The sequence below is a fragment of the Calonectris borealis genome, chromosome 3 (assembly GCF_964195595.1).
Source record: "Calonectris borealis chromosome 3, bCalBor7.hap1.2, whole genome shotgun sequence".
Classification (NCBI taxonomy): domain Eukaryota; kingdom Metazoa; phylum Chordata; class Aves; order Procellariiformes; family Procellariidae; genus Calonectris; species Calonectris borealis.
This window is the reverse complement of record NC_134314.1, coordinates 29,474,128-29,488,550: the sequence shown is the minus strand read 5'-3', so window position 1 is coordinate 29,488,550 and position 14,423 is coordinate 29,474,128. Positions and strand designations below refer to the sequence as shown.

Below are 14,423 nucleotides of genomic sequence, written 5' to 3'. Positions count from 1 at the left end.
ACAAGGAGTGTACAGAATAGAGGGCGACTTTAGTTAAATACAAAAATTTAATACAGTTTGTCTTGGTCCAGTAATTAATTTATTGTATCACCTCTGTCTTTTGAGAAGGCTCCTCTTCCCACCAGTCTTGCTTGAAAGTAACAATGTTCTTGGTACACCATTGTTTTTCAATGACTTTGGTAGTCTTTGAACGTGGTCTGAAGAATTTGTAGCATGTATTCCCATGAGGGCATTAAACATGAGGCTCTGTACAGAGCATACCATAGGGGCACATTTCTCTATAAAGGTTTTGGGGGTTACTGTTAAAGTCTCTAAGAAGGAAGGAGAAAATAAGCTTTTCAAAGGCTTGCTACCAGCCATTAAATTTGGACTGGCATTATAGGCAGTCCCTTTGCAATAGAGCAGAGTAATCATAAATAGACTTCACTTATCACTGCCACGTTGTGAGAAGAGTGGTAAGTAACAGGAAAAGTTATTCTGGGGGATATATGGGGTAAACTGTGAGAAAACAGGTGATGTGGAAGGACAAGAGGTTTTCTAATAAGCCATTGGTGTCGTTGGTAGCAGGGCAGAAAGGAGAAAAAGTGATAAAATCTTCAGTTGATCATACTGTGGAAATGTAATCTAAGAAGAAAAGGCACACCCATATAAAACGTTCAGTACAACATTTTATAGACAAGTGTAACACAGAACAGTATGAGAAAACAAGCACCCAAGTTTCTATTCTGTTATCATTATAACCCTAAAAGGCCTTGTAATAGTCCCTTTAGATTTTCCGACGTATTTTATAACGGAGAATAACTTGGCCCCAAGCTTTATAGTTGGATTTGACATTATTTTTGCAATTGTTAGTAGGAGCAGTTTTAGCGTACACAGTATTATTTCTGACACTAGTAGCAGGGCATACAGTAGTGCCGTTCTTGTAGGGTGTACTACCAGGCCCTGTGCCTGGCAGGGCTGCGGGACCTCTGCCGGGATCGGCTCCTTGTTGCCTGCCGTTCTCTGGAGGAAACCCGGCCTCCCCGCTGGCGGCGCTCTCTCCTCTCAGAATAAGCTGGGCCTTGCTGTTCGGGGCTTAGAGCTCGCCCCTCATTGCGATCCCTCCTCCTTCGCTGCTCCTGCTGTGCTCGGTGCCGAGTGCTGCGGGACCTCCGCTGGGATCGGCTCCTTGTTGCCTGCCGTTCCCTGGAGGAAACCCGGCCTCCCCGCTGGCGGCGCTCGCTCCTCTCAGAATAAGCTGGGCCTTGCTGTTCGGGGCTTAGAGCTCGCCCCTCATTGCGATCCCTCCTCCTTCGCTGCTCCTGCTGTGCTCGGTGCCGAGTGCTGCGGGACCTCCGCTGGGATCGGCTCCTTGTTGCCTGCCGTTCCCTGGAGGAAACCCGGCCTCCCCGCTGGCGGCGCTCGCTCCTCTCAGAATAAGCTGGGCCTTGCTGTTCGGGGCTTAGAGCTCGCCCCTCATTGCGATCCCTCCTCCTTCGCTGCTCCCGCTGTGTTCGGCGCCGAGTGCTGCGGGACCTCCGCTGGGATCGGCTCCTTGTCACCTGCCGTTCCCTGGAGGAAACCCGGCCTCCCCGCTGACGGCGCTCGCTCCTCCCCGAGGAGGCTGGGACATCCTGTTCGGGCCTTGGAGCTTGGCCCTCGTCATGAGCAGTGTCCCGAGCAGTGCCCTGAGCCCGGCTCTGCTGCCGTCTCCTGCTGCTCGAGGGGTCGTAGCCCTGGGCATGCTGAACCCTGCTGTGGCCATCATGGTGCCGCCTTGGGGACCTGCTTCGGCCCCTCTCTGGGGCCCTGGCACGGCCATGGCCGCGGTCTCTCCTGGAAGAGGTGCGGTGCTGGCGGCCTGAGGAATGGCGCTGCCTCCTTTCCGCAGAGCGGGACCGAGATCTCGCTACTTGAGCATGGCTGGCAGAGCTGTTGTACTGCCTGATGTCGTGCACCTCATAGTTATTGGCTCCCACCTTGCGGTAGATGTGGTGGAAAGGCCCCTGGCAGATTGGGCACACAGCTTTTATGTGGGACCACTCCAATATGCAGGAAAAACAGAAAATGTGCCTGCACTGGCTCATGGAGGCTTCATCATTAATGATGTCCCAGCAGATTGGGCACCTTAGGTCCTCAGAAGCATCCACTGGCACAGCCTGGGGCACCTGGCTGGTGCTGGCAGCAGGGGAAGAGGTACCGTCTTCTGCCAAGGCCTCCTCCAACGCCATTTTGCACTGCAAACAAAAGAGATAAAAAGCTCACGACCTGCCCTGGAGGCGCAACTTGCAGGAAGCAGCAAAGCTGTGGAAGTCGAGCACTAAAGAGTTGCTCGCGCTGCCTCGGGGCTGTGCTTGTGCTGCCACCAACGCCAGGGACCATCCCAGGGCAGAGGAGTGACACCAGAGGCATCTTTGCATGTTCCTGCTCTCAGAGCAGGGTGGTGACTGACCTCTCCGACACGTGCAGGAAGAGGAAAGCGGGTCCTGGCCTCTCAGCAACAGCAGCCTGAGTCTGGGGGCTGGGCAGGTCGGGACCAGCGCCCCAGGCTCTGCTGGTGTCCCCGTCCGGCAGACCGTCTCTGTGCCCTCAGAAGGGAGCCTGCGGGAGGGGGGTCCTTCGTCCCCCCACCTGCAGATGTGTATCCCCGACAGATAAGGATAGCACTGTGGCCCTTCAGGGCTGCCCCACGCCCCAAAAAGATTGATGTCACAGTCGTCACAGTGACTCTCTGGTGACATCACCATGCTCTCGGGGACCACATCCAGAAGACACAAGCCCTGGCCTCGGGGAACAAAAATTTCCCAGACAGCTCATCTCACAAGACTGCCCCACTGTCGAGCAGGATCCCGTTGCCATATTTTTCGTACAAATTTTGGACACCAGGTTTCACTGTTCATATCCGGCACTACATTCTGTTTTAGAAATAAACCATCTCAAGGTATTTCTTACTCCTCGGCCAGCTTTGCAGGCCGAGGGAGGTGATCCTTCCCCTCTGCTTCGTACTGGTGAGGTCATACCTGGAGTACTTTGTCCAGTGCTGGGCTCCCCAGCACAAGAGAGAGATGGACATACTGGAGAGAGTCAAGGATGATGAAAGGACTGGAGCATCTCTCCTATGAGGAAGGGCTGAGAGAGCTGCCTCCAGGCTGTTCAGCCTGGAGAAGTCTCGGGGGGGGATCTTCTTCAATGTATACCAGTATCTGAAAGGAGGGTGCAAAGCATCATAGAATCATAGAATCATTAAGGTTGGAAAAGACCTCTAAGATCATGGTCAACCCAACACTACCATGCCCACTAAACCATGTCCCTAAGGGCCTTGTCTACACGTCTTTGAAATACGTCCAGGGTTGGTAATTCAATCACTTCCCTGGGCTTGTTCCAATGCTTGACAACCCTTTCAGTGAAGAAATTTCTCCTAATGTCCAATCTAAACCTCCCTTGGTGCAACTTGAGGCCATTTCCTTTCATCCTATCGCTGGTTACTTGGGAGAAGAGACCAACACCCACCTCGCTACAACCTCCTTTCAGGTAGTTGTAGAGCACGATGAGGTCTCCCCTCAGCCTCCTCTTCTCCAGACTAAACAGCCCCAGTTCCCTCAGCCGCTCCTCATAAGACCTGTGCTCCAGACCCTTCACCAGCTTCGTTGCCCTTCTCTGGACATGCTCCAGCACCTCCATGTCCTTCTTGTAGTGAGGGGCCCAAAACTGAACACAGGTTTCGAGGTGCGGCCTCACCAGTGCCGAGTACAGGGGCACGATCACCTCCCTGCTCCTGCTGGCCACACTCTTTCTGATACAGGCCAGGATGCCGTTGGCCTTCTTGGCCACCTGAGCACACTGCCGGCTCATGTTCAGCCGGCTGTCAACCAGCACCCCCAGGTCCTTTTCCTCTGGGCAGCTTTCCAGCCACTCTTCCCCAAGCCTGTAGCGTTGCATGGGGTTGTTGTGGCCCAAGTGCAGGACCCGGCACTTGGCCTTGTTGAACCTCATACAGTTGGCCCTCGGCCCATCGATCCAGCCTGTCCAGGTCCCTCTGCAGAGCCTTCCTACCCTCGAGCAGATCAACACTCCCACCCAACTTGGTGTCATCTGCAAACTTACTGAGGGAGCACTCGATCCCCTCATCCAGATCATTGGTAAGGATATTGAACAAGACCGGCCCCAAAACTGAGCCCTGGGGAACACCGCTCGTGACCGGCCGCCAACTGGATCTAACTCCATTCACCAGAACTCTCTGGGCCCGGCCGTCCAGACAGTTTTTTACCCAGCGAAGAGTGGACCTGTCTAAGCCGTGAGCCGCCAGCTCCTCTAGGAGAATGCTGTGGGAGACAGTGTCAAAGGCTTTACTGAAGTCCAGGTAGACCACATCCACAACCTTTCCCTCATCCACTAGGCGGGTCACCTGGTCATAGAAGGAGATCAGGTTGGTCAAGCAGGACCTGCCTTCCATGAACCCGTGCTGGCTGGGCCTGATCCCCTGGTTGTCCTGCACATGCTTTGTGAGCGCCCTTAAGACGAACTGCTCCATAATCTTCCCCAGCACCGAGGTCAGGCTGACCGGCCTGTCGTTCCCCGGATCCTCCTTCCAGCCCTTCTTGTAGATGGGCATCACATTGGCAAGCCTCCAGCCGTCTGGGCCCGCCCCAGTTAACCAGGACTGCTGGTAAATGATGGACCTTGTGGAGTCTCCCTCCCAGGAGATACTCAAAAGCTGTCTTGCTGTGGTCCTGGGCCAGGAGTCTCTAGGTGGCTCTGCTTGAGCAGGGGCAGTTGGAACAGATGACCTCTGGAGGTCCCTTCCCACCTCAACCGTTCTGTGATTCTGTGACTCAAAGCACACTTGTGCAAGTTGAGAAAGCACATCTGGGTTGCCTGAGGTGGGAAGATTTGAATGTTTCTATGTGCTCATGAAGATTCAGGTTTGTCTCGTGGGAGTCTATCATCCACGAGGACGCCACGCCTTATTTTTTTCCTTCCTCCTCTCCTTTTTTTCCTGCACAGAAAACTAACAAGCAGAACAAAAGGATGAGGGCTGCAGTGAGTTAAACATTGGAGTGAAACCAATTAAAGTCCCACTGGTAGTCTCACTCTTGGTAAATCCAAACGCTTGTTCACATACTAGTAATGTCTGAAAAGCCCAGCTGAAAAGCCCAGTCTTTCATTAACTTGAGCAAAACTCCACTTTTATTCCAAAATTTCCATGTACTCTCAGTCAAAAAGAAAGTGCAAGACTGAGAAGGGGGAGGGGAGAGTCACAGGGGCTGGTGGAAGTTTGGAAGGGAAGCAGTATGTCCCGAGCTTTACTTCCCCTCTATCTTGCTTACTGACCAGCAGACTTCTAAGTATCTTCAGCACCTCCTCAGGGGAAAGAGTTTAATACCGTTAAGGCCAATAGTGTCCTGGCCTGTATCCGAAATAGTGTGGCCAGCAGGAGTAGGGAGGTGATTGTGCCCCTGTACTCGGCACTGGTGAGGCCGCACCTCGAATACTGTGTTCAGTTTTGGGCCCCTCACTACAAGAAGGACATGGAGGTGCTGGAGCGTGTCCAGAGAAGGGCAAGGAAGCTGGTGAAGGGTCTGGAGCACAAGTCTTATGAGGAGCAGCTGAGGGAACTGGGACTGTTTAGTCTGGAGAAGAGGAGGCTGAGGGGGGACCTCATCGCGCTCTACAACTACCTGAAAGGAGGTTGTAGCGAGGTGGGTGTTGGTCTCTTCTCCCAAGTAACTAGCCATAGGATGAGAGGAAATGGCCTCAAGTTGTGCCAAGGGAGGTTTAAATATTAGGAAAAATTTCTTCACCGAAAGGGTTGTCGGGCATTGGAACAGGCTGCCCAGGGAAATGGGCATCCCTTGAGGTATTTCAAAGACGTGTAGACGTGTCGCTTAGGGACATGGTTTAAGTGGTGGACTTGGCAGTGCTAGGTTAATGGTTGGACTCAATGATCTTAGAGTTCTTTTCCAACCTAAATGTTTGTATGATTTTATGATTCTAGTTTAATATATGGGTACAAATAGATGCACTTTCCTCACTTGCCTTTGAGAATTACCTCGATTACTAGTGTTCACAATGCATCTGAGAAATTCATGCCTTCATTTCATTCCAATACTCACTGCACTGGCAACACTTTTCCCTCTTTTGTTCACCTTTGTCTCTTCCCTCTGCACCCCTATAGCACAAATCTTTGTATAATTGAGTTGGAGCTATCTTAAAAGAACTTCCTATCTATTAAACCTGCCTGAATACTCTTTATAAGCTCGTGCTTAATTGATGCTTGCTCCCACTGAATGCAACATACCACATTTTTTCCAGGTACATTAAAGGATTTTATAAAAATGAAACTTGTCCTCCTGATGCTTTCAGTGATTATTAAAATAACTTTTTAATCCTAAATTAGGGAAGGTGTATCCCATCTGAGTTCTTTTAAGTGTGTTCTCTGAGAGGTTTTAAAAGGATTTATAACAGTGGCATTCGAGATCTGTCTGCTGGTGCAGGCTTTAAATAAATTGTTTGTTCTAGAATAGGCAGCATAAACATTTATTAACAAATCGTGACGTGGGCTGCTGTCTTACATACATTTTTCCTTACGCTGTTGTAAGTCAAAGAAACTTGTATATGTGTTACAGATTGCTGTCACTGTGTTACTCTTCTCCATGCTTGCTTTCTGGGCCTTGAAACCGCATGTTTCTCAGACCCACAGCTGTCCCTTTTCAACTATAACTCAGTTATAATTAACTCATTATAAGTATTGCTATTTTCTTTGCTGTCAATAATGACACTGCTGCAAATGCAGCTTTTTCAGTGGTACCTGTACTATCAGGAAGCTCTCAGGCACCGTACTAGATGTTCTTTCCAGGGTAATAAATTCAATTGTTTGTTATTATCTGCTTGCTTATAGAACTTTAGGGAATAAAGAACTCAAAACTATTCAACCTGAATATATTTTGGGGTTGATTTTGTAAATTCTATCAGATGTTCTACACACCATCATTATTATACATATAACGATTATTTACTGCATTTCTTTAATGAAGAATCTTTTTGTGCAAGAGTTAACTTTATTTCTTATCTTATTTTGTACAACCTTTAAATAATTGAGAAGCATTTCAATGGAAACTCAGTAACAAGAAGTTTCTTCATTTTTTTACTATTGTTACTGAAAGTTAGCCATTGCAATTAGAATCCGACTTAATTTTGGCAGGTCACGTTTACAAAATAGCATCAAGGTGTGATGATGTGATCCTCTTTAAAAGACTGATAGACCTAATAGTAAGCCTCATCTGTTCCTGCTCCCACTGAGATCATTTGGCTTCAGTTTCAGCTGGGGAAGAATTAGTTGAGGAGTACGACCTGTGGACTGTCACCTCTGCTTCTCAGCACTGGTAACAGTCCAGGTTTTTTCAAAGACAACAGTACATGTCATATGAGTCCAAACAGCATGGGTGTTCAGTGCACAGTCTGTGTTATAATGTGTAAGTTTAAAGTTTCTGAGGATGACAAATACCATGATTGCTGTCTTTTTAAATATTTTTCAGAAATTGAAAAATTTCAAGGTTCTGAAGGCAAAAAGGAAGATGAAGAAAAGAAGTATCTTGATGTTATCAGCAACAAAAACATAAAGCTGTCAGAAAGAGTTCTGATCCCTGTCAAACAATATCCAAAGGTACTGTAAATATAGTCTAACACTTGTTTAATCTTCCTTAATAGAACGATGAAAAAGTCATACACTTAACCATTTTTATTGACTCTTAGTATGCAGGCTTTGTGAAATTAAAAAAAAAAAATAGAAATGAAGCTCCTATTTGTATTTACCTGTTATTAGCTATTATATGTCCTAACTTCTGTCTCAGGGCCTTTCAGAAAAGCTATTGAAGTGAATGAGATTTTTTTTTTTACTTCAAGTAGGTTTTGTAGCTGGTCCTTAAGCAAACTGTTGAAATGTTTTCTTATAGTTGCTTTTTTCACATGTACTGTCTTTTTAGAAAATAAAAGACCAGTTAAGAAAAAAAGGTACTCTAGTAGAATAAAGGAAAAATGTTTCAATAACTCAGACAAGTCAAGTTAAGTGTGTTGCAGCTTCCTTATACAGGAGTTGGGGGATTTTCTCTGGTGTAATAAGCTTTAAAAGATAAAGTAGCAGGATTACTGCAAGCTATGACTTTGACAATGTATGTCCCTGTTTATAAAATTCAAATGTCTTTCCGCCACATACTTTCTTCATATTATATTTTGTTCTCCTCGCTGCTACATACTGTGATTAAAAAAGCACTTTTTTCTTGCAAAAGAGCCCCAAATTCAGCTGCTAGTCTGAAGTTTTAGTTTTTATTTTACATGAAAGAAGATAATTTTGTTGGTGTGGGGTTTTTTTTTTTTGTGTACAGTGTTGTATTTTACATAAACAGTTGTTCTAATAGTATTCAAACTGAAATGGTAAACATCTCCATTTATCTCTAGAGTATTTTTTTCTTGCTGATTTATTATCACACGGTATTTGGTTCGCCATTAGCCTTGATTACACTCTCAGCTTTTTGCTTTATACTTTCATCAATAAGAGTAATAAATTGCAATGGGTAAAAAGCCTATCAAACAAAATGAAAGGTGTAAAAAAAATTGAGATTCAATGATTCCAGCTGACATTTACCTCCTGACTAGTGAATATAAAACTGAGATAATGTAATCATCCAAATGGTAAAGACCTTAGAAATGCACATAGTGCTATAAGGAATTACTTTCTTGCTGTATAGCCTGAGGTGCTTTGACTAGATTTGTGGTATTTTGTGTAAATGCTATAGGTGACCTGAAGTTCTTAATAAGAATGTAATAGTGCTTTACCTTTGTAACGGCAATGTGATAATTATTCAGAATATTATTTGATGCAGATAGTAGAATGAAAGACAAACTTTTACAAAGACAAATGCAATAATCTCTCCAATATAGTGCCTGAATATGATTAAATTAACCTTCATTTACTTTACTGAGCTTGTTACATTAATGAGTAGTAAAAGATATAAAGCATTTTTACGGATTTTGAGCAGTGAAACAAAAAAATCAGTGCAGTGGAAATGAAATACTTACTCAGTAATGCAAAATACACTCTCGGAAAGTTTCTGTAGTTGATTTGCTAACAATATCCTGTGCTCAGCATGGAATTATTCCCAGAACTGCAGGCTTCCTGCTACCATCTAGCAACCGTCCTTCAAGGATTGCATTTGCCATTTTTATCAAACTGCTTATTGCTGTGGTCTAGTGTCTTATCTTTTCTTGATGAATTGTATACATTAGGATAGTCAAAATCAGTACACAGTGGTTGCTTCATATTGCTTTACAAATAATGAAAAAAAAGTAAAAATTGGGTAAAAAAAGAAAAAAAAAGACATTAATTTTATATATTTAGCAGCATATGGTAATAAGAGCAGTTGATCAGACCTGTACTTAGGTAAGAGAACTGCTGCATGATTTCACCTGAGAGGCTTTTATATTTGAAAGAACATTATTTTAAACCATTCATTGTTTGCTGATAGGCTTTTTTGGGCAGTGCTGGGTGAGCAGGATTCTGTAAATCCGAAGAAAGTGTCCAAGGGTGTAAAATTTTGGAAAAAAATTCTGACCAGTTAAAAAAAAAAATGACATGTTTTACAGACTCTCTATTTAGGAATGAGATCAATCCTTCAAAGACATTTGTGCATATTTTAACTACATAGAGAAATACAAATTGCTCCAAAGGAAACCTTGGCCTAAAGGTTTATTATGGTCTGTAGGTTAAGCTGCAGTGCAGGTAGATCCCTTCAGTGACAGCTGTAGAGTCAGAGGCAGTATTTTAAGGCTTGAGCAAAAGTTAACTGAACACAAAAGGCTTCTAGTGGCTAAACAGCCCTTGAAGTTGCAGAGTAAGTATTATAAAATTGTCTCTACTCAAGTGTCTATGGTCTGATTTCTGAAATTGCTGGTGCAGGCAACAGGAAAATGAAATCAAAGACTGTGATTAGCAACAGCTGTCTTATGTTACCAGCTCTGTTAAAGATACAGGCCTCTCTCTTCTTCTGTAAAATAAGAGATCTAAAAAAGAAATAACGGTGTTACTTGATAGTTCAGCAATGATCTTTTCTAAGATTAATTATTTTAAATGTCAGCAGCCCAAGTAAAAACAGCGTCTCATTTACAGACACTCCTCTATGCAGATCTTTTTAATGCCCTCAACATTTCTTCTGAAACAGTGATGCAGTGTCTTGTGTTTGTTGATCCTTTTTCCTGTGCCATAGAGCCTTTTTTTTACTTTCATGATATATGAATTCCAACTAAGGCAGACCAACAAAAATACTCTGAAGACTATTTGTTACTCACTTTTCCATTTTTCAGCTTTTGTAGCTGTTCAGTTTAAAACTTGCATGAAAATACCCAGGGCTTGTTCATAAAGATTTCGCCATTTATCAGTTGAATGTTGTATTTCAAATATGGGAAAAGAGTGGGTTGTTTAAAAAAAAGAAAGGAAGAAGCAAACAGAAGTCTGAAATGATCTTGTTGCTGAAAAACAAAAGCCACAATTTAGAGCCTTGATGGGAAACTTTGTCATTTGCATGCCAATACCTAGCTCTCAGCGAGTCAGTTACTGTATGGGCTTTGGGTCAAAACACCTAAGCAAGTGTAACTTACACCTTCAGTTATTGTCATGAATTTTTTTCTGGAAAGCCTTGGATTTTCAGTAAGCATTTTCTCTTTATTTGAATTACAAATAAGAGTTACTTTGAGTTACTACCGCATCAACTCCCCAAACCACTATTGTATGTTCAAGATGAAGCAACCCAAGTCAGTTCAAATATATAGATTTAATGATTTCTTTCCAGTTGTTCTTTCTAGAAATTAAATTCTTATTTGGTTAAATCTGGGTTTGGGTATTTCTTTTCCTTCTGATCTATCAACAGGTAAATTAGGCTAAATCTGATGGAGTTGAAATAACACGGACAAATGTAGAGCCAAAATGCTGAGTTAAGTTATTTAATTGTATGACAGTTCACATTCAAGATAAAGAATTTCCAGTTTTATCAAATTTCAGTTACATTGAAATTGCACATTCTGGAGAAAAAACAAACAGCAGTTAATTAAGGAAGAAATTTTCCAAGTTATTACTGATGACTGGGAGGTGCAGTGAAGTTGGAGGTAATGACACCTGGAAATAATGAACTCTCCTTTTTTCAGTGAGGGACAGAAATCAATACAATATCTTCTGAACAAAAGACAGTGTTTAATAGTTTTCCAATTATATAATTATTGAATAAAGATATATTTGTCTATAAATAAAAGAGGATAGAATATTTATTATATAAATGTAAGTATGTAAGTATAATACTAAATGAAATTAAGTACAGTTTGCTCTGATGCTAGAGCGAGTCATAAAGTTAGAAAGTTATAAAACAAAATCTCAGTTTAAGTACAGAATTATGTTTCAATTTTCCCTTTACTGTTTTGTTAGATAATGAACACTATCAAAATATAAGATACTGGAAGCATGTCCTGCTAACTACCAGGATCTGGTAGGAGTGACAAAGATGACAAGCATTCTTCTGTATGACTTCAGTGATGTAGAGTTGCAAACTGCGAGGCACTGTATCTTCAGACGGTGCAGTGTAATAAAGCCTCTTCCCTGCACAAAGGCTCAGCTGATGGGCAATAATGGTCTCGTTCAGAAATACAGTCTGGCTTCAGCTGAGCTTCCTAACTCCTGCCGACTTCCTCCTGCATGTTTAACTACCATTTTTTGGGGGAAAAAGAGGATATAATCCAGCCCCTTATCCTTTGAAAGGCTGGCACCCTGCTTTAGAGTATGCGTTTCTGGGGAAGAGACTTAAGCTAACGTTGATGAATACTGTAAATTAAGTTAAATTCCAGATTCTTGATATTCCCTGTTTTGCCTGTCTCACGATGGTTCCTTGAATGATGAATGATGTGACTAAATTCACCTTTCTCATTCTCAGTCGTTTTTTAAACTGGTTATGTTGTATATAACATGTCAGGTTGGAGACACTGCTCTTGAAATTAAATTTATTTGTTCAACTAAAATCTTGTAAGGTATTTTGATCTCTGTGATATATTAAAACAGAATTCACAGGTGATTTGAACAAGAAAGTACTATATTTCTTTTGTATACATTATACCTCAAAGTGAGTCTCTCCAGTAAAAACTTTCTTAGAGACCATTTGAAACAAATTTTGGATGAAATAACCATTTGCAGGAGAAGAACTGGTTTTGTTTTTTTCCTCTTTCTAATAAATTTAGCATAAGTCAATGGGATTATTTTATTTGTTTTAAATAGTCCCATATGGAGTTACAAATAATTCCAATAAGCTTGAACACAGAGATTGTATTAATGAAAGTCCTGTCCAGGTACCAGCGGTAAGGCAGCTATCAGCACTTGATCAGTCATTTCTCAGTTCCATCAAGTATGTAATTCATTAAATAGGTAAAGTTCATTGGTGCTCAGTAACCTGAAACATTCCTTTTTCACATGTATATAAAATGTGTCCTTCTCTTATATATGTTGTTATGTAGATCAGATTAGAAATACAAGTAAGAGGCTGTCTATATTAGTGCAGCGGAAATTTCTCAGGACAAGATACATATCAACTAAGCTGAGATTTGTTTCTGAAATTTCCCCCATTAACCATTATTGTAGTTAATTACTGTATTTTGTAGTGTGTCAATTCTATGTTAAAAATATACAAGCAAAAAAAAAATTCTGAAGTAATTCAGAAGACTCCTAGCTGTGGTAGATCTATGGATAGTATTCTCCCCAAAAATGAAAAGAACAACTTGTTTTCTCGGTATACTTTATTCAGTACTATTTCATACAGAGAAGCAAAATGTTTCTGTTCAGTATATTTGGAATTTCAATTACAGGCATGAACACAAAAAAAAAAATACAATTGATAGTAAGGGGAAGATGCCACATACTAGTGAAGATATGGTAAGAGAATTGAAAGAAAACAGGATGAAGATTTGGGATAGAAATGAGTATAGAGGAACTTCAGTCACAGTATCAGTAGAAAAAGACCTTCATTAATGAGGAGGGAGTGGAAAAGGGTAGTCATGCCTGAGACAGAGAGAAGAGCAAATAGACTGGAGGATGGGACAGAAGGTTCGGTGCACAAAAAGGAAATACTGTATGTGCAGTAATGTTTCATTACATGGGGAAATAATTAGGAAAAAGGACATAAAAAAGGTAAGAGTCAGGAAGAGTAAGAGAAATGAAATGATTGAACTGAAAGACAAGGCAAAAAGAGCAATTCATTACTGCATTAAGAGAACAGTCAGGAGTGGGTGTAGGGGCCAGTCTGAACTGATGGATATGCTGATTCTCTTGCAAGCAGTTATCTACTGATTGACATCTGCTGCCAAACAAAATGCTATTTTCCAACAAATTGGACCTTCATTTTTTTATTTTTGGTTCCTTCTACAAAGACTTTTGAGAAATCAGGATGAATTGCTTTTCTCTTGGCATGAATTTGTGAATTATTTTTAAAGTATGAAAACAAACTTTATTATAGACATTGTTCCTGATACAAGTGTGTGAGCAAAGGAAAAAAAGATCTAGCGTGAAGGCGGTTCAGTTGCCCTTTAGTATTTTCAAATGTGTATGTTTCTCTGTGTATATTAAGAGTCTATTTGGTCTGATCATTTTTTGCTCTCATGTAAGATAAACTCATCCAAATGCGCTGTTCTTAAAAATAGTATATGACTTAAGCAGCTTTATACACTTAAGCCTCTGTGAGCAATTTCTGCAATTCCTTGAACAGATTTTTGCCATTTACTAACCAATAGTTTGGCTTTCGCTGTTTTGTATAGTCATCTCCTTTTTTTGGAATAACTTGTTTAAGGAGCGTGTAAACCTGGCTTTGCAAATTTGTTCCTTTGTACAGTTTAAGAATTTGAGACCTTGTTTAAAACCTCAGCTTTATGTAGCACATAATATAGAAAGTTGTTTGCAAGCTTGTCCGGTGCACAGTGTAAGTTAAAATGATGTTGACTTTGGTGAAATTCTGCCCCCTTTGTGCTTGGCTTCAGCTTAGTTGGATTTCAGCCTTTAAGGGATGGCTCATTTTGTTCATTACTTTTGCTTTCTCTAAGTGCGGATATATAAAACAGCTGACAAGTCAGAAAAATAAACAGTATGTATATAAAAATCTTTAATATTGCAGTGCATCTTTTACTATTTTAAAGATTTAAATAAAACTCAAAAAGAATTGTCACGACGCTGAATAATATTTGTTTATATCGTTTTATACTTCATAAACGCATGACTTCAAGCAAATAACTCATACAAACTCACTGCTGCTAAAGAATCCATTGTGAAGGGTGAGCTTTTCTGTTCTTGATCTGTCTTTAACGTCTGGCTCAGACAATGAATATGGTGATTTTTCTTTTTATTTAGCATTCTCCTTTTATGTTTGGTT

The 14,423-nt window shown here is 42.0% G+C and overlaps 1 protein-coding gene across 2 annotated transcripts in view; it reads left to right on the top strand.

The window, feature by feature from the left end:
- The window catches only part of KHDRBS2 (KH RNA binding domain containing, signal transduction associated 2), a 373,561-nt gene that overhangs the window by 81,627 nt on the left and 277,511 nt on the right, over positions 1-14,423 (top strand). For both annotated transcript variants that reach the window (XR_012672902.1, XM_075145263.1), the window contains exon 2: positions 7,515-7,642. Coding sequence is in view for 1 of the 2 variants with exons in the window: in XM_075145263.1 (XP_075001364.1) it covers positions 7,515-7,642 (128 nt within the window). In the remaining variant the exon portion in view is untranslated. The remainder of the gene's footprint in view (positions 1-7,514; positions 7,643-14,423) is intronic.